At 43.8% G+C, this 17,764-nt stretch overlaps 2 protein-coding genes across 3 annotated transcripts in view; one reads left to right on the forward strand and one right to left on the reverse strand.

Annotated features, from left to right (window-relative positions):
- Nucleotides 1–17,733, forward strand: part of znf142 (zinc finger protein 142) — a 211,709-nt gene extending 193,976 nt beyond the window's left edge. Inside the window, exons 1-8 of one of the 2 annotated variants that reach the window (XM_085764471.1) lie at nt 6,367–6,482; nt 6,900–7,178; nt 7,278–7,487; nt 8,471–9,295; nt 9,960–10,137; nt 11,765–14,582; nt 15,443–15,548; nt 16,716–17,733. In XM_085764471.1, the coding sequence (XP_085620597.1) occupies nt 6,458–6,482; nt 6,900–7,178; nt 7,278–7,487; nt 8,471–9,295; nt 9,960–10,137; nt 11,765–14,582; nt 15,443–15,548; nt 16,716–17,227 (4,953 nt within the window). In that variant the 5' untranslated portion in view covers nt 6,367–6,457 and the 3' untranslated portion in view covers nt 17,228–17,733. Of the gene's footprint in view, nt 1–6,366; nt 6,483–6,899; nt 7,179–7,277; nt 7,488–8,470; nt 9,296–9,959; nt 10,138–11,764; nt 14,583–15,442; nt 15,549–16,715 lie in introns of those variants that run through there. The other variant, XM_085764472.1, reaches the window with a different exon arrangement.
- Nucleotides 36–6,275, reverse strand: bcs1l (BCS1 ubiquinol-cytochrome c reductase complex chaperone). Its single transcript, XM_085764477.1, has 7 exons — nt 5,481–6,275; nt 4,548–4,687; nt 4,237–4,431; nt 3,595–3,658; nt 3,308–3,480; nt 2,977–3,094; nt 36–343 (listed from the first exon to the last, which is right to left on the reverse strand). The coding sequence occupies exons 1-7, from the start codon at nt 5,798–5,800 to the stop codon at nt 91–93; spliced, it is 1,263 nt and encodes a 420-aa protein (XP_085620603.1). The 5' UTR covers nt 5,801–6,275; the 3' UTR covers nt 36–90.
- Nucleotides 17,734–17,764: the final 31 nt, after the last annotated feature.

Below are 17,764 nucleotides of genomic sequence, written 5' to 3' on the forward strand. Positions count from 1 at the left end.
TCACTTCAATTGAAAATGCAAAAACAATTTACTCATTTCTCATATTTCTCTTTTATTCAGTGATCATTCTCCAGATATCTCCTGATCCGGTCATCCTTTTATTTGTGCAACATTGTCTATAGATCCTGCCGGGTCCATTTTGTGCAGCAGAAAGTGTCCCTGTACCTGAGCAGCACTGATGTCCGAGTGAGTGGCTAACGCACACTTGGCAAACCGCTCTCCTTCAGAAACAGGCTCATCGGGGTAAAAGCGCCGGAACATCTGGATCAGCTGCTCCTGAGTGCAGTGGCCAATGTACTGCTTCAGATCCACACGGCCAGGCCGGATCAGCGCTGCATCTAACCTGTGTGCACAGAACATGAACATATAAAACATGAACTATATATTAGGCAGACAGGGGCCTCTATTTGAAGAGAAGAAACGTGCCCATGCATATTTCAAATATGCCCTTCGATTTATTAAAAAACATGAGAAGTCTAAGAGATCTGATTCACTGGCTAAGAAGTTGCAAAACAATAGTGTTCCTGATTTTTGGAAGGAAGTCAATTGTATGAATAATTGCAAAATGCTAACGCCTATCTCTGTAATGCATTATAACCATATAATGAGTTATAATGCAGTTAAAGCAGAGGTCTTCAACAGGGGGTCCGCGACCCCTAGGGGGTCCACGAAGGTACTGCAGGGGGGTCGCGAAAGTTTTGGTTGAGGGAAAAAAAATATGAAAAAAAGTTGTGGAAGTTATGAAAAAAAGATCCATTGTGAATATTGTTCCCTGCTGCTGAACATCGGATTTTTACATACAAGTCCTTTGTTTTCCTAGGTGTCAGACAAGCCTTTGCATTGTATCCGATACAAACATGGCGCACCGTCTCTCTCTCTCTCTCTCTCTCGCTTGAAGCTACTGAACAATGTTTGATTTATTAAACATAAACTGGTCTTTCCTGTAGGATCTAGGCTACAAGCCTGTTTCTCAGCATACCTATTACTAGCCTAACTATCATGACAACAAAGCACTGACAAATAAGACTGATGTGAACATTCATATCGAACTCTGTAACACACTCATGACACAAGCCACGTGGAACCGCGACATGACACGGCGCGCCCGGTGTAAATGCTCCCAGAATCAGCTCCGGTGACCGTGGCGCTGACGACTGGGGGTGAGCATAGAGGGGGTGAGTCATGAGCGTCATATGTCTTGGTAGAGCACGGCCGCTGCAGCGACCCTTCGACAGTCCCATTGCTGCGTGTCAATCCCCCCTCTCACTTTCTCTCCGTGCCCCCGTCTCTCTCCAGCTGCCCTTTCAAAATAAATGCATAAAAGCCCTGAGGAAAAAAACACAGTGGGGGAAACACTGCTTTGTGTTTTCTGTCTTTTTATGGTTTAGTCGTGTAATTCTTTCATTGGTGCAGTAGCAGCGTTCAGTTACCATGAGCAGTTGTGACTTGTTGTGATCATAGATGGCATGGCATATATTTTTTATGTAAGTCCCTTCGAAATATAGGAGTGACATGACCAGCCAAACTCCTAAAAAAAAGCGTGATTTATAGTCCAGAATATGGCACTACAGGACCAGTGAAATATAAAACACAATTTTATACAATAGTCTATATATAAGTAGGGGGTCCCCGCTACATCTCTCCATCAGTTTGGGGGTCCTTGGCCTGGAAAACGTTGAAGACCCCTGAGTTAAAGCATTGTATAACTATAGTTATAAACACTCATAAATGATCATAAGACACTATAAAGCATTTTATCATGACTTATAAGGTCATGTATTATAATATGTTATAAGTAAGGGATAATGTATAGTTCGGAGGTTGTTATGGAGAAATAAAACGCGAGGAAAACATAGATTTAGGAGGAAAAAAAAGATTTTGGATGGGGAAATAAAGCATCAATATGATATGAATAAAACTGCGTTTTTCCCCATCCTAAACCATTTTTTTCCTCCTAAATCCATGTTTTCCTCACGTTTTTGTCTTTGTTGATATGGAAACAGTCCCGAGCTTGATTAGTAAGGTCTACCCAGGAAGCTAGAGTAAACAGAGGTACATGATAAAAACATGTTAACACTGCTCTCTCATATTAACGGAGTTATACACACTCAGTGTTGTGTGGTAAGGAACTGGTGGATGTTGCAAAGCATTTGTAGTGATATTTTATTTTGAGCATTATCCATGAGTTTCCGAACGTCAAAACCGGAAGCCGGTTTTGTACTTCTGGTGGAATTGTATGTTTACATTTCCATAGTTTCAGTTGTTGTCATAGTTGCGGTAAACACATGGATCTATTAACGCTGGCTTTTAACATGGATGTCAATTTGTGTGGTATCCATTGTTAAAAGCTGGTATGACGATCCATGCGTTTTACAGATTTTCATTGAAAAAGAAAAAAAAAAATCCATGCATTTATGGAAATGTAAACATACAATTCCACTGGAAGAGCAAAACTGGCTTATGTTTTTGACGTTTGGAAAAGGTTGATATAGAGGCCAAAGTCGCGGCACTTGTAAAAAAAAACTCATTCTGAAACCATTAAAATGAAATAGTTTTTTTCACAGTGGTTCCATATTTACATTTTAATGCATTTTGGCAACACTGGGCAGGTCTTATCCCAAAAGCACTGCTTTTCTTTTAAATAATGTGACAAATGATGTCAAATTTGTCAAGAAAAATAGTGTTGCATTGAAAAAGTGAAATATATTTATTCCACATTTGAGTCCAGATTTATTTTCCTGTGTATGGTCAGATTTGTATGAAAAAATATTGGCTACACACCACTTGAAATTGGGTTGCATCACATCATTAACGCATTTATATTTGCTCCACTATGGCCACTTGGGGCAGCATAACAGCTGCTCTTTCTGAGTAGAAGTGATCACAGCATTTGAGGCTGGAAAAACAGAACAATGTCCCACAGAAGGCAAAAGATTTTTTTTTTTTGGATGGTGCAAAAAAAATACAGTAGTGTACCTGTCAATGAAGTTGGTGGTCATAAAAACTATTCTGGCCTCAGATGAAGCCACTCCATCCAGTGAGTTGAGCAGACCACTGAAGGTCAGTCTTCCCATTCCCTGGTAGGCCATAGGGTCTGTGAGACAAAGACAAAAGACAGTGTCTGTCTGAGCAGCCACAGCTTCACACCGTATCTCAGTGGGAAATGTAACTCGTAGATGTGTGAATGAAAATATCTGACGAAGCCGAAGAAGAAATGCATCTCTCATCACATTAATTACAATTACAACTAAATGTTGTGAGTTGCTTCTAACAACAAAGATATTTACACTTGTCCTTCTCTACTCACTCTCTGTGGGAGACAAATCTCGGCTGACGAAAGCTGCATCTACATCCTCCAGTAGGATGATGCTCTGCTGTGGAGCCACACTCAGCAGGTGGTTCAGACGGTCATCTGAAAGCGTTCTGTCGCTCAGACTCATCAGACATATGCTGTAGCCCAGCTCGCCTGCCAGCGCCGTGCTGAAACACGAGGTGTCATACACCGCAGATGAAAATTTGCAAACTATATACAAAGTCTTGTGTGTGAAATAAAGGAACTTAGTCCTTTCAGTTTTCAAGTGACAGCACACTCACATAAAGCTACTTTTTCCACATCCCGGGGGTCCATAGAGTAGATATCCTCTTCTGTAGGGGATGCCTGCAAAGATGAAGAATCATCACTGTCATCCAGGTGAACTTCACCAAATCACTGACAGCTGAAAATACTCCCACTCTGTGCTTAAAAATGATAATTAAATTAAAAAATGAGGTGGATATGAGACAATTTTTTGAACATTTAAGCTGAGTAGCTACAAATTATTCATGGTATAATATATCATTGCCACAATTTTCCAAGCAAACTTTATGTACAACATTTCCGGCAGCCTCGGGTCCCAGTTACCACTATACAATATCAGAATCATCTTGTAGACATGAACTTTAACTTTCTGAGGTTATTTTATTATGTCTTTTTATTTCAAAGGAATGTTATGAAGTTCTAATGCTATTACTCATTTGTCTAGGTTGGTGCATTCAAGTGCATAAGGGAGAAACGAAAACTGTGACACCAATTTACAGCAACCATTCTAAATTCTCAAGTTTCACATGTCAAGTTTTCATCGTATGCACAAACAACAACATATTATCTGACAAAGGTTACACTACAACAAAATAATAATGACTTTCATAATACAGAAACATTCAAAGATCATTTTGATGAATGAATGTATGGTTTACCTCTGTCTGTGTACCACTTGGGGTTTCCGATGAAGTCCTTCACATCGTCCACAATCCTCTCACCCACACCAGACTCCAGGACCACAGAGCTGAGGGGTCTGCGTCGCCGTGGAAATCCAAAGGGCCTCCACTCAGCACCCATGGCTGTGTACATTACCGTCCGCCCCTCCTCCTGCTTCAGGGCCATTTCTCTTGCTACGAAACATGATGGACAGCTGCGTTAAATAACAGCAACATGGTTCAGAGGCACCACGGGTTACTCACACTGCACATGACAGGATACTGGTCAGGTATCTACCATAGAGCTGTACCTTCTTGTAGGATATTGAAGAAGATCTGTTTGTCTCTGCCTAAAGCAGTGAAAGTGACAGACTCCCATGGAGTTCCTGTGTGTAGGTCCACCATCTGCTTCTCTCTGGTCCTCTCCACCCGGATCCACTTCCTCCCATACCTGCAGAGCACAATGGATGACAGTGTCACAGAGTACAGAGGTCTCTAAAGCATATTGATTTTAACTAGGTGTTAAAGGGATAGTTCAACATTTTGGCAAATTAGCCTATTGCCATAATCCCTATAGTCATAGCAGTAGGTTCATTACCCCTAATTATCGGTGCATGTTGTTTTGAGATCCTTGTTTTGAGATGTTGATCCTGAGATCCTCGGAGACGTGAGCTGCTCAGTGAACACAATGGAGGTGAATGGTACAGGTCCCCTGGCCCTCAAAACTCATCAAATACACAATCCAACAACTCCAAAATGCTCCCGTGGACAAGTTGTGACCTGCACATTGACCATACTATGAAATAATCATGTAACATTATGAGACAGAGTTGTTTTAGAGACAAATGCGTAGCCGGAACTACATTCCAGACACGGCTGCTGGGCGGAGTGATTTCAAAAGTGCAAGTAGTTCTGAGTATTTGCTTCATGTGGAGTAATGTTACATAACTAAACATGAATTTTTCATAGCCTGGTGACTGTGCAGGTCACAACTTGTCCATGAGAGTGTTTTGGAGTTGTTGGATTGTGTATTTGATGAGTTTGATGTACCTGTACCATTCACCTCCATTGTGTCCACTGAGCAGCTCACGTCTCTGCCCCGCTGATCTCAAAACAACATGCAACAATAATTAAAAGTAATGAACCCACTCCTATGATTATAGGGATTATGGCGATAGGCAAATTTGCCAAAATGTTGAACTATCCCTTTAAGAAATACTGTATATCTGTTGAATTGTGCTGACCAGATGATGTGGTTCCCAGGGCTCGGGTGGAAGTCGAACTGCGTGTGCACCCGTCCACTCTCGTGTGCCAGGTAGGAGGTCTCCACGCTCAGGTGCTGAGTGTGTCTGGCGTGCTTGGTGATCCAGCTCAGCAGCCAGTGGTAGCTCTTGTCCCTGCTGGGAACCTCCAGGGTGATCATGTAATGCCTGCGGAAGAAGATCATCCCCACCTGCGCACCTTTCCTGGCCACTGCCAACGCAGTGCCAACCCCAACCAGTCCAAAGCCTGCCCCAAAGTATGGGTTGTCCTTCAGGCCGTCCAGGAAGTCTGACAGGGGCATGCTGCTAATTTATGAACTCCTCCAGTAGAAACCTGAATCTAATACAGTTACAGCTATAACAGCACAGGACTACAAACAAATTCCACACTCATCAGCAGGTCAGATAGTCCAGGCAGTGTGGAGATAACTGGTATGCGTCAGTGGCTGTGGACCTGCAGCCAAGATGGACAGCTGCTGTTCATCACTGTAGTCCACTTAATGAAGATGTCACTGACCTGTCCTCCTTATCTTCACCTCACAACACGAGCTTGTGGTCATGGCCGTTCCCACTTCCACCGTTTCGTTATAAACAGCACTCTTCATCCCATAACAATCCCCATGTGTGCAGTGTGTGGGTCTCAGCTCATGCAGACGGAGGGGAGCGACCTCTGCTACACTTCCTGTGTTCCACCAATATCGTTCCGACTGCTCGCCTGACTAGAAATATTGGTTCCGCTTCCCTTTAGGTGTTTTATTAACATAATGTTGCTTACAAACAACTACGAACGATAACTAGGCTATGTTGGTGGTTAATTGAGCTTGTGTATTTTACTGTAGGTACCACAATAGTTGGAATGGACGCTAACCGGAAGTGCTACTTGCTACAGTTTGATGCCAAAGTGATGAGAAGCTAACATTAGCCGAGGCACCGTTAACGGAGATGTTGTTGGCGCATATATGCCGGTTTATATTGTGATGAATAGTAAGTGTAACTTAAGATACTGACTGCAATGTTATAGTAGTAGTAACCAGAAGTAACGGTGATTTATACGAGCTTCATCTGCCAGCCGTACCGCCAAACTGATACTCGTTGATGGACTGGTTGTCAGTTCCAAAGCACTGCGGAAACCTGGGCAGTAGGTCGAAATTCAGCTTGTTGTTTCTAACGTGCAACTGCAGGGAAGTGCGTTTTCCCTATAGATGTGTGTTCGTGCATATGCTATTACATGCAATTATTGTACAAATATCTAGTACTACTATGGAGCTAAATGCATTTTAAAATATGTTAAAATTGGCAACAACATCAACAAAAAAACAGCGGCAAAACAGCTGAAATATATGTATGTGCATATGCTACAAATGTCGTATTTGAAGTTTTATTTCAATGTTGTTGTTTCAGACACAATGGAGACAGAGGAACCACATACATGTGTAAAGTGTGGACAGAGCTTGTTTGTCTCTCACTGCTGTACCAACAAATTGACCAGTCCATCCAGTGAAGAACAGCTGGACAACTACAAATGTTCCCAATGTGATGAGGTCTTCATAAAGCCAGTAGCTCTGAAACACCACCTCAAAACCATTCACAGTGTAGACCTGTACATCTGCTCTGAGCATGGCTGCCACTTCAGCACCACAGACCATGAGGAGTATCAAGCTCACATGACATCCACACATGGTATTCCCATGGCCTTAAGTGATTTGTGGCTTCCTCTTTTTTTTTTTTTATTAACAGTAAGTATATTTAATATTCAAATTTTGGTTAATTTGTCCATAGGGAATGAGACTTCAACCACAACTGGAAGCAACACTGGAAATCATCAACCTCAGGAGTCCTGCAGGCCAAAAAGAAAAATGAACCCCATCCCAGCTCATTCACCGGCTTCACCAGAGGATGAGCCCAATGAACAGCCAGAGAGGGAAGGGAACAGTAGTAAAAGAGTGAGAAAGGAGGTCGATAGAGACACTGCACCACTGAAATCCAAAGGTAGGTACACCAGTCTGCAGCACTCAGAGGAGACATCTGTGATTAACATGATGTCAGTCATAAAAAATGATATTCAAGTCAACAGTAAATATCCCTCATTAACAATTTGACTCTCAGAGACATGTTGGTTAGGATATAATAAGCCTGATTTCTCATAGCCTGACTTAAAAGTAGGCAAATATAGAGTCCAAGTCCTTCCATATACCATCAGGTTATTGAAATGTAAAGAAGACTGAACATCCAATGGTGGATGGTTAACAATCCACGTAATCAAATAAAACTGTCCTTTTGTATGATATTTCGTGGCATGTGCTTGAGTATTTCCATTTTATGCTAGTGCTCTACAGATATAAGGGAAATACTGTATGTTTTCACCCATCTACATACAGTCAAAGATACAGATTCATCGATAATGATTTCATACCTCCTAGAAATTTTACTGAAAATCATTTTGGTGTATGGTATTATAGGTTTTTCCAATGTACATAAAAAAAGTTTTAATATGTATTTTTGTGAAAAACAAGTGGATTATTCTCACTAAACCATTATCTGTAAGAAGTAAGGAACTATATTGCACTAAATATTTATGGAATTGTTAGTAATGGGGTTAGTAATGATATATAAACAGTGTTTATTGGGATTTTTTTTGGTTTCTGGCTCTTTTGGATATCTAAACATGTGTCGGGTCAAATTGACCCAAGAACAGCACTGCAGGAGGGTTAAGATTGGTTAACAGACCTTTTACACATTAGACATTGAGACTTGTCGTAGTAGGAAAAACAGATGTGCCAATACAAACATAAGCAATTGGTGTGCTATTTATTCATCACAGTCAGCTTCTGCCAACAGTGTCAGTCTGTCAGCAGCAGCAGAGGGCTAAACACTGTAACAGAGACAAAAATCTGCTTTATTCTCATTGTGTGTAATAAATATTATGACGAAGTTCTAGTGTAAAATTGATGCCATATGGTCTTGTCCATCAGAGTACCTTGCTGAGGGTGCGGAGAACATATATCGCACCCACGCCTGCCCCACGTGTCGCCGCTGCTTCAAGATGCGGTCGCACTTGCAGGAGCACCTGCATTTACATTTCCCTGACCCCAGCCTCCAGTGTCCCACCTGCAAACGTTACTTCACCAGCAAGAGTAAGCTGCGCATACACCGGCTCCGCGAGGCCGGCCAGAAGCTGCACCGCTGCCACCTGTGCGAATACTCCGCTGTGGAGAGAAACGCGGTCCGCCGACACCTCGCCAGCATGCACGCCGATGAGGCCGACCACGACGTTAACGCTCACAGCTATCCTTGCCCCACCTGCGGGGACAGCTTTCGCCAAAGCAGGTCACTTAAAGCTCACATGAAGGTGCACAACGTCCCGGTGGACAGCACACCGGTAGCCTGCTTCCAAGAGGCCTGTCCTTTCAAGAGTTCTCTACGCAAAGAGCTTCTCAGACACACGGTTGAAGTCCACGGGGTCAAGGCGGTGGAATGTCGCCATCATTCCTGTGGAGCTATTTTTCAAACGGAGGCCGACATGGAGGCTCACTATCGGACACACCTGGCCTACCACTGCTCACAGTGCGATTTCTCCTGCTCCAATAAAACCGTGTTCCTCCAACACCAGCGGAACGGTCACCCAGGGGACGACGAGCTCTGCTGTGACTTTTGCTCCTTCGTCACCTTTAACCCCGTGGAGTTCGAACAGCACATCGGGCTCCTGCACGCCAACGAGAAGATCCATCGCTGTTCTCAGTGCAGCTACGTGACCTCACATAAACGTGGCTTAAAGAGACACATGCTGATGCACAGTGGTGAGGATGCGGTACTCTTAAAGGGATAGTTCAACATTTTGGCAAATTGGCCCATTGCCATAATCCCTACGGAGGCTAATGGGATTTCTTGGTTTCCCTCATCAAACTCATCAAATACACAATCCAACAACTCCAAAACGCTCTGGTGGACAAGTTGTGACCTGCACATTCACCACGCTATGAGATAATAATGGAATGTTACAAGACAGAGTTGTTTTAGGCAAATGCAGAGACTGCTTGCCAAAAAACTGCCCCCGACAGGAACGCGCATCAGCGGTTTTGCATGAATTTACCTCTAAAACAACTCTGTCTTGTAACGTTCCATTATTATCTCATAGTGTGGTGAATGTGCAGGTCACAACTTGTCCACCAGAGCGTTTTGGAGTGGTTGGATTGTGTATTTGATGAGTTTGATGAGGAAAACCAAGAAATCCCATTAGCCTCCGTAGCGTAGCTCTGAGCAGCTCGCAGCTCTGCTCCGCCGTTCTAAAAATAGCTTGCATCGACAAATAAAGGTAACGAACCTACTGCTATGACTATAGGGATTATGGCATTGGGCCAATTTGACAAAATGTTGAACTATCCCTTTAATTCCCCAAAGATTTGTCATTATATTGTATTGTTTACAGAACTTAGCTTCAATTCTTTCTCTTCTCTTTAAAAGGTGAGAAGCCCCACAAGTGCAGCCTGTGTGATTTCCGGTGCAGAGATGAGTCCTACCTGTCTAAACATATGCTCACTCACTCGGACGACAAGAACTTCATGTGCGCTGAATGTGGCTACGTCACTAAATGGAAGCACTACCTCAACGTCCATATGAGAAAACATGCTGGGGACCTCAGGTAGGTGTTGTGGTGTATTGTTAGGACTCTGTCACTTGGCATGGATACCCTGTATGTTGAGTTCAACTGGAGCTTTTTCAGTCCACATCTTTGAAAAAGTAACACAAAGTAACATGTAGCAAGTATCTGCATGATGCAACAGTTAAGACCACAAACATCAGGGGAAAAGAGTGTGCTTTCTGTCACAATTATCTGCATTTTTTGTAACCGCCGAGAATGAAACCCTGCCAGGTTTTGTTCATGCTTCATGAAATTGGATAGTCCAGTGGAAAAAATTCCAGTTTCATCCTGGGATTATTATTGTTTTGGCGGTGTTTATGTCTTTATTTGAGAGGACGGTGAAGAGAGACAGGAAAACAGTCAGAGAGATTGGCAGGATGAAACAGGATCGTCTCAGTCTGGAGTCAAACATCAACATGGGATGTGCTCTAACCACTCAACCACTGAACAACCTGAATCAGTGGTTATAGTACATTTGAATATACTTTTTGAATTCTCTTTTTGAAGTGTGTTTTTTTGTTTGTTTGTTTTACTGAAAACAAAATAGTGTTGGGCTGTGTCAGAAATCAGTCCACTATGTGCAGAATTTCCCATTTTGTGATGCTGTCTGTATGTGTAATTATACCCTTTAAAGTGGATATTGTGCATCAAGAAAGTAATGTGCAATCAATGGTCACTAATCAAGTGATATGTTATGTATACGTATATATACTATCATGCATTATGCTTATGCTGAGAGAAAGAAAAAAAAATGAGTGTGTTTCTTATTTCACTGATGAGCCCAGTGTTAAGTTCTCTACTTATCGGTTGAATATGGAGAGCAGAGTACCACCATCTATTGGTCAGAGATGGGAATTACAACAACAGAACAATAATTCCACCAGTCGGTTGCAAGACTGTTGATAACACACTGTTGCTAGGGACGCCGCTCTGATCAGAGTAGCAGAGAAGAACTATGCAGGATATTTACCTCATATTTAATTTTTACCTTCATTAAACAGCTTAGGACTAATTATGATAAATGATATAGATAAATGACTTGTAACTTGTTACAGGGAGAGTGGAGGCTCGCTTCCACATTGTGGCTGAAAACCAAACCTGTATGATCAGAGCCTCTGACCCGGTGTCACAGCTCTCGTCTTGGTGAAAAGAAAAGAAAAAAGCTCTTGTCGTTGAAAACAAATGCACACGATGAGGAGGAGGGTTAGCAAAACAGCGGAGAAGTGAGCCCCAATGGTGGCTACCGATTGGTACGAGGTAAACAGGAAGTCATTGTCGAACCCGACAAAATTTCTTAAATTAATGAATTCAGACTAAATATTTTTTTTATGGGAAAGCAATAGTTGTATTCTGCACCCCTCTAAACACCCCGTGGATGTATTATTTTTGAAAAAATATAGCTTTTAATAAGCATTCTCCATATTCAACCTATAAGATCCAGGATGTAGTGAGCAGGAAGGACTGAGTGACTTCAGACACAACCATATTGTATTGACTGGGTAGAGAGAAGCAAATCTCCAGTATTATTGGGTTTAGAGAGGGACGAAGGAATCTTTCCATTTCACCAATGAAAGGCGGAGGCGTACACTATTATTCCTAACTCCTTGCTTCCTGTCTCCTCTCCCAGGTATCAGTGTGATCAGTGCTCCTACCGTTGTCACCGCATGGACCAGCTAAATAGCCACAAACTACGACATCAGGCCAAATCCCTCATGTGCGAGATCTGCGCTTATGCCTGCAAACGGAAATACGAACTTCGCAATCACATGTTGGCCAAACACTCTGGAGAGGAGAGACAGCCGTCCGTCTTTAAGTGTAAATACTGCGCCTACACCACCAGCTACAGACAAGCTCTCCAGAACCACGAGAACTGCAAACACACCAAGCTGAAGGAGTTCCGCTGCGCTCTGTGTTTCTATTCGTCCTTCAGCAGCATCAGCCTCTTCCTGCACAAGAGGAAAGCTCACGGGTACGTGCCTGGGGACAAAGCCTGGCTGGAGAACTACGCTGCGAAGGAGAAGGAGAGGAACTCAGCAGAGTTCTTGCAGGATTTTTACAATAAGCCCTCAACAGCTACTGATCCATCCACCGAAGGACATCCAGCATCTCACAAAGAGCCGTCTGGTCCTCCCGATGCAGCAGGATCACAAACAGTGGATGCAGTGCATGTCTTTGAAGTTGTTTCTCAAGAAATTGTTAATGAAGGTGTTTCAGACAGCCCTCCTTCTGAGAACAGTCCAGAGGAGTACTGTACTCTGATTTTGACCACGCTATCTACGGCTGATTATCAAACCCCATCGATGCAGCAGGTGGAGGAAAACGGTCCAGATCAAACTCCAAGGACATCCACCTGTGATCCATCTAAAGAAAAGGCTGACTCCTCTGTAAGTTCAGAGGAAGATAATGAAGCTATGGCCCATGAGGAGTGTGAACTAAGTGACCGAGAAGACAGCTTTAAGCCTCTTAATAAGCCAACCAGTCCACCAGCTGAGTCTGGGATGTGTCAAACACTCGAAGCGGTCGGTTTAGTTTTGCCACCTGAGCAAAATCAACCAACAGACTCAGAGGTTCGTCTGAAAGCCATGAAGAAGCACGACAAGGACCAGGCAGCCGCCATGCTCCTGGAGGGACGGGTCCAGATGCTCGTGGTGCCGACTAAAGACGCAGTTTATCGCTGCGACAAGTGCTCGTACGTAGCCTACGAGGAGGCGGCTCTCAAGCACCACTGCCAGGCTCTGTGCCAAGGAAAGATAAAGGAGCTCAAGTGCCAGGCCTGCGGCGCGCAGTTCAAACAGAAGCGAGGCCTCGATAGCCACCGTGCGAAGAAGTGCCCGGCGCGACCACGAAAAACAAGGACATTTGTAGGGATTTCAAACGTACGTTCGGCCGCAGAGGAGAGAGACAAACCGTCCGAGTCGCAAAATAAAGTTTCTACGGGCTCAGATAATCAGGAATTTCATCCGCAAGAAGAGGAAGCACGTGCATCTCGTTTAACGATCAGTGAAGGCTCTGATGATAACGCCCCTACACCCACTGAATCAGGACATCAGATAAAAAGCCCTTTGAAAGTCAAGCTCGTGAGGAAACAGTTAGCGTCTCACAGCAAAGACAGAGGCGTATCGTTGCAGAAAAAGTCTCTTTACACTCAAAAAGATGGAAAATATAAATGCAAGCTGTGTAAATTTTCATCCGTCAAGGTCGCAACGGTGGAACGGCACCTCTCAAGCTGCCAGAAACAAATGTGGAAAAGAGAAAATCGGGCCCTTTCGAAAGAGAATACCTCTGATGAAGAGGCATTTATGGAAAAAGACAGCTCTGGGGAGGAGGACAATGGTAAAACTAAGAAGAAACGTCCGATCTTCTCCTGTCCAGACTGCGCATTCATGTGCAGTCAGAAAAGAGCCCTGGACAGCCATAAAAAGAGAGGCTGCATGAACCCAGGTGAAGCTCAATCATCCGTCGACAAGTCTGACATTTCTCTGACCCGTCGCGTGCCATCGGTTCATAAAAAAAGGAAGGGTAAAGCTGCTGACCCTAAACGTCTGCATTGCCAGCACTGCGCATTCACCTGCAAGCAACAGCGATGCATGAAGCAACACGTGGCGCTCAAACACAACGGCGTGAGGCCTCACCGCTGCAGGTACTGTCCCTTCGCCACCACCAGACGCTATCGGCTGGAGGAGCACGAGTCCCTTCACACGGGAGTCGGTCGCCACGAGTGCGACGTGTGCGACAAGACCTTCGGGGCCGTGACCAAACTGCGCCAGCACAAGGTACGCATCCACGACAAGCACCCCACGCACTTCTGCTCGCTGTGCGACTTCCGCGGCTACACGCTGGATGACGTCCGCCGCCACAACCTCAGATGTCACACGGGGGAGCTGGAGCACACCTGCACTCACTGTGATGCTCGCTTCAGTTCAGAAATCGCATTGAGGAACCACTGTAAGCGCGTGCACCAGCTCCAGGTGCGTTTCTCCTGCAAGCAGTGTGACTACACGTGCAGCAGCGAGGTCACGCTGAAGGCCCACCAGCAGAGCAAGCACCATCAGGTGAAGTGCACCACCTGCCAGGAGTGTTTTGAGACAAAGGAAAGCCTGGAGCTCCATCAGAGAACACATCTGTCACATCAGTGCCAGATGTGCCCCTTTGCCGCCAAATCGAGACAGCTGTTGGCTCAACACCTGCTGAATGCGCACGAGGAGGGGCCTGCGGAGGACAAGCCTCTCAGGTGCAGCATTTGTCAGTTCGCCTGTCGGCACCAGCTGGTCCTGGAGCAGCATCTTCGCTCGCATGGGGGCAAGCGTCTGTACAAATGCACCGACTGTGAATATTCCACCCGCAACAAACAGAAGATCACGTGGCACATTCGCATTCACACGGGGGAGAAGCCTTACAGCTGTGAGCAGTGCAGCTACACCTGCACGGATCCATCTAGGTTGAAGGTAAGCTCAAAGTTATACAGTGCATTGCAAAAGTATTCATATTGCTGAAACTTTTCCACATTTTGTCACGTTACAACCACAAATTTAAATGTATTTGATTGGGATATTATGGGATTTTTTTTACAAATCAAAGACCAAAACTGAACTTTTTGCCCTACATGCAAAACGCTATGAGTGGGGGAAACCTAACACTGCACATAAAATCCCAACACAGTCCTTAAAGGGATAGTTCAACATTTTGGCAAATTGGCTCATTGCCATAATCCCTATAGTTTTAGGAGTAGGTTTGTTACCTGTAATCATCGGTGCAAGCTATTTTTAGAACGGCAGAGCAGAGCCGTGAGCCGCTCAAAGCTACACTGCGGAGGCTAATGGAATTTCTTGGTTTCCCTCATCAAACTCATCAAATACACAATCCAACAACTCCAAAACACTCTGGTGGACAAGTTGTGACCTGCACATTCATCACGCTATGAGATAATAACGGAACGTCACGAGACAGAGCCGTTTTTGAGGTAAATTCATGCAAAACCACTGATGCACGTTCCCGTCTGTGGCAGTTTTTCGGCAACAGTCTCTGTGTCTCGTAACGTTCCGTTATTATCTCATAGCGTGGTGAAGGTTATATGCCAATGGCCTTTTTGATTTTGATTAAAATATTGTTCATATAATTGCATCAGTTGAAAGCATGATTACAACCTGCCTGCCTGTCTGCCTTGCTGTTCACCTTGCCCTCAACACTTCTTACTCAACTTCCCTGTTTTCTGTAGTTTCTCTGTTATGGGGAAGTAAAACACGACTTTGACAAAGCAGGATGACAGTGATAAATGTTCTTTTGTTTCTGTGTCTTTTATAATCAGCTTCACATGAGGGTTCACCAAGAAGAGAAGAAGTACCTTTGTCCAGACTGCGGCTACAAATGCAAGTGGGCGACTCAGCTGAAGTACCACATGACCAAGCACACAGGTATGAACCACGTGAACAGTGATAATTTGAAGTAGAGGGACTGCTTCACTCTACTTTTCTGCAAAATCTGCAACCAACATAAGATCCCTGAAAGAAACAGGAGAATGTATTTATTATTATTTATTTTACAAATGTTATACTATCCTAAATATACACCATAATATCTAAAACAAAATACATGAATAAATCAGATAATCACAATTATAAAATTATATTTTCCAGTTTTTACATAAAAGAATATTATGCAGTAACCATAAAATGTCTTATTCAGTCAATTTACTTAGTCAACATAGGGTTTACACATGTTAAGAAAAAACAGTACAGTACCATTAACTGTAAAATGTGTTACCTTAATCTCTCCAATAGTCAAATAAAATGAAGCTAGCATGTTGCTATTGGGTGTATAAATGCAAATGAGTGTAAATAACCATTTTTAAAGTGGTTATATTAATCAAAAATACAGAGACATCACATATTTACTATAATATCAAGTAAATATGTACAAAAATGAGTGCTCCCAGGAAATATTTCTTTAAACCTAAAATGAAATGAGCTAGAGCCAGAAAACAAGATAATGTAACAGAAATGTAACCATTCCTTAGCGTCATCTTGAGCATACTCAACACTGAAAAAGAGATCTTATTAAAGGGATAGTTCAACATTTTGGAAAATTGGCCCATTGCCATAATCCCAATAGTTTTAGGAGTAGGTCTGTTACCTTTAATTGTTGGTGCAAGCTATTTTTAAGTTTCATATTATTTTAAAATTCCATTAGCCTCCGTAGCATAGCTCTGAGCAGCTCACGTCTCTGCTCCACTGTTCTAAAAATAGCTTGCACCAGCAATTAAAGGTAACGAACCTACTCCTAACACAATATGGGAATTAGCCAACTTGCCAAAATGTTGAATTATTCCTTTAACAACAAAATATCAAACAACACCTTTCCCAATTTGTCCCAACATCTGTCTTAAACGTGGAGTAACAAGTGAATGTATACATTCATTTTTAAAACGTTACCGACCTGAAAGAAACTGGAGAAAGACTCACAAGCTGATGTCAGATTTTCAAAATAAAGCAACAAAAATACATAAAATGTGACCATACATTTCATGTAAGACACACGATCAAGAAAGTAATTTACAGATCAGATGTATTTGTCCTCTGCAGGAGAGAAACCATATGCCTGTGATGAGTGTGACTACCGCACCAACAGAGCGGATGCCCTGCGCGCCCACCGGGACACGCAGCACTGCGACGCGCGCCCTTACGTCTGTGAAAAATGCGGCAAAGCCTTCAAGACCAGTTTCATACTGAAGACCCATCAGCGGCAGCACAGCGACGACCGGCCGTACGTGTGCGGACTGTGCAACAAGGCCTTCCGCTGGCCGGCGGGTCTCAGACATCACTACCTCTCTCACACCAAGCAGCAGCCGTTCCGCTGTCGCCACTGCTCCTACAGAGCCAAGCAGAAGTTCCAGGTGGTCAAGCATTTGCAGAGACACCACCCGGAGATGTCGGCAGAGGAGGGGGTGCTGAGGGACTCCGAGGCTGGAGGCCTCACCCTGAAGGAGGCTTTGCAGGGGACGCTGGATGAGACAGTAGCACAGGTGGAGGAAGAGGGAGGAGCCATGAAAGTAGCAGGAGTCGTGGAGGAGGAGGAACGTGAGAGAAAACACTGAGGAGAGAGTTCAGGTTATAGAAGTGTATCATTGTTTCATCCATCCACCAGCCAGACTGTTAAGCATGGGGGGGGAGGCTGGAGCCAATCCCAGTTGACGTAAGGTGAGGGGGCGGGGCTAAACCCTGCCTGGACAGGTGGCCAATATGGCACAGACAGACAAACCTCACACACTCACACTCACACACCTGGAGTCGGTTTAAAGGGACGCCAGATGAAGGCAGAGGACATGCAAACTTGACTCAGAAAGGACCCAGGTCCAGAGTTCAAACCCAAAGCCTTCTAACCACTGCACCACCATGCCGCCCTCTAACATTATCCATCAATATACTGCACCACTTGATTTCATTGTACTCTAAAAGATGAATACAATGAATAACACATTAGTACATTGTTAAGTGAAGGAAAGTGGAACGTATGACTAGTGTGTGTGTGTGTGTGTGTGTGTGTGTGATTGAACTTAATATGGTGAAGGTATGAACTTGAATTTAATTCGCTCGTTGTATTTGGTGGCGTTGAACCATTTAGAAAATGTATT

This window comes from Trachurus japonicus, chromosome 21, assembly GCF_045865225.1.
Source record: "Trachurus japonicus isolate A0001 chromosome 21, Traja_1.0".
NCBI classification, from domain to species: Eukaryota; Metazoa; Chordata; class Actinopteri; order Carangiformes; family Carangidae; genus Trachurus; species Trachurus japonicus.

Coding starts and splice junctions, on each gene's coding strand:
- bcs1l (XM_085764477.1), bottom strand. CDS start 5,800: ATGCCCCTGTCAGACTTCCTGGACGGCCTGAAGGACAACCCATACTTT. Junction 4,432..4,547: donor CTTCAATATCCTACAAGAAG/GTACAGCTCTAT, acceptor CATGTTTCGTAG/CAAGAGAAATGGCCCTGAAG. Junction 3,659..4,236: donor CAAGTGGTACACAGACAGAG/GTAAACCATACA, acceptor TCATCTTTGCAG/GCATCCCCTACAGAAGAGGA.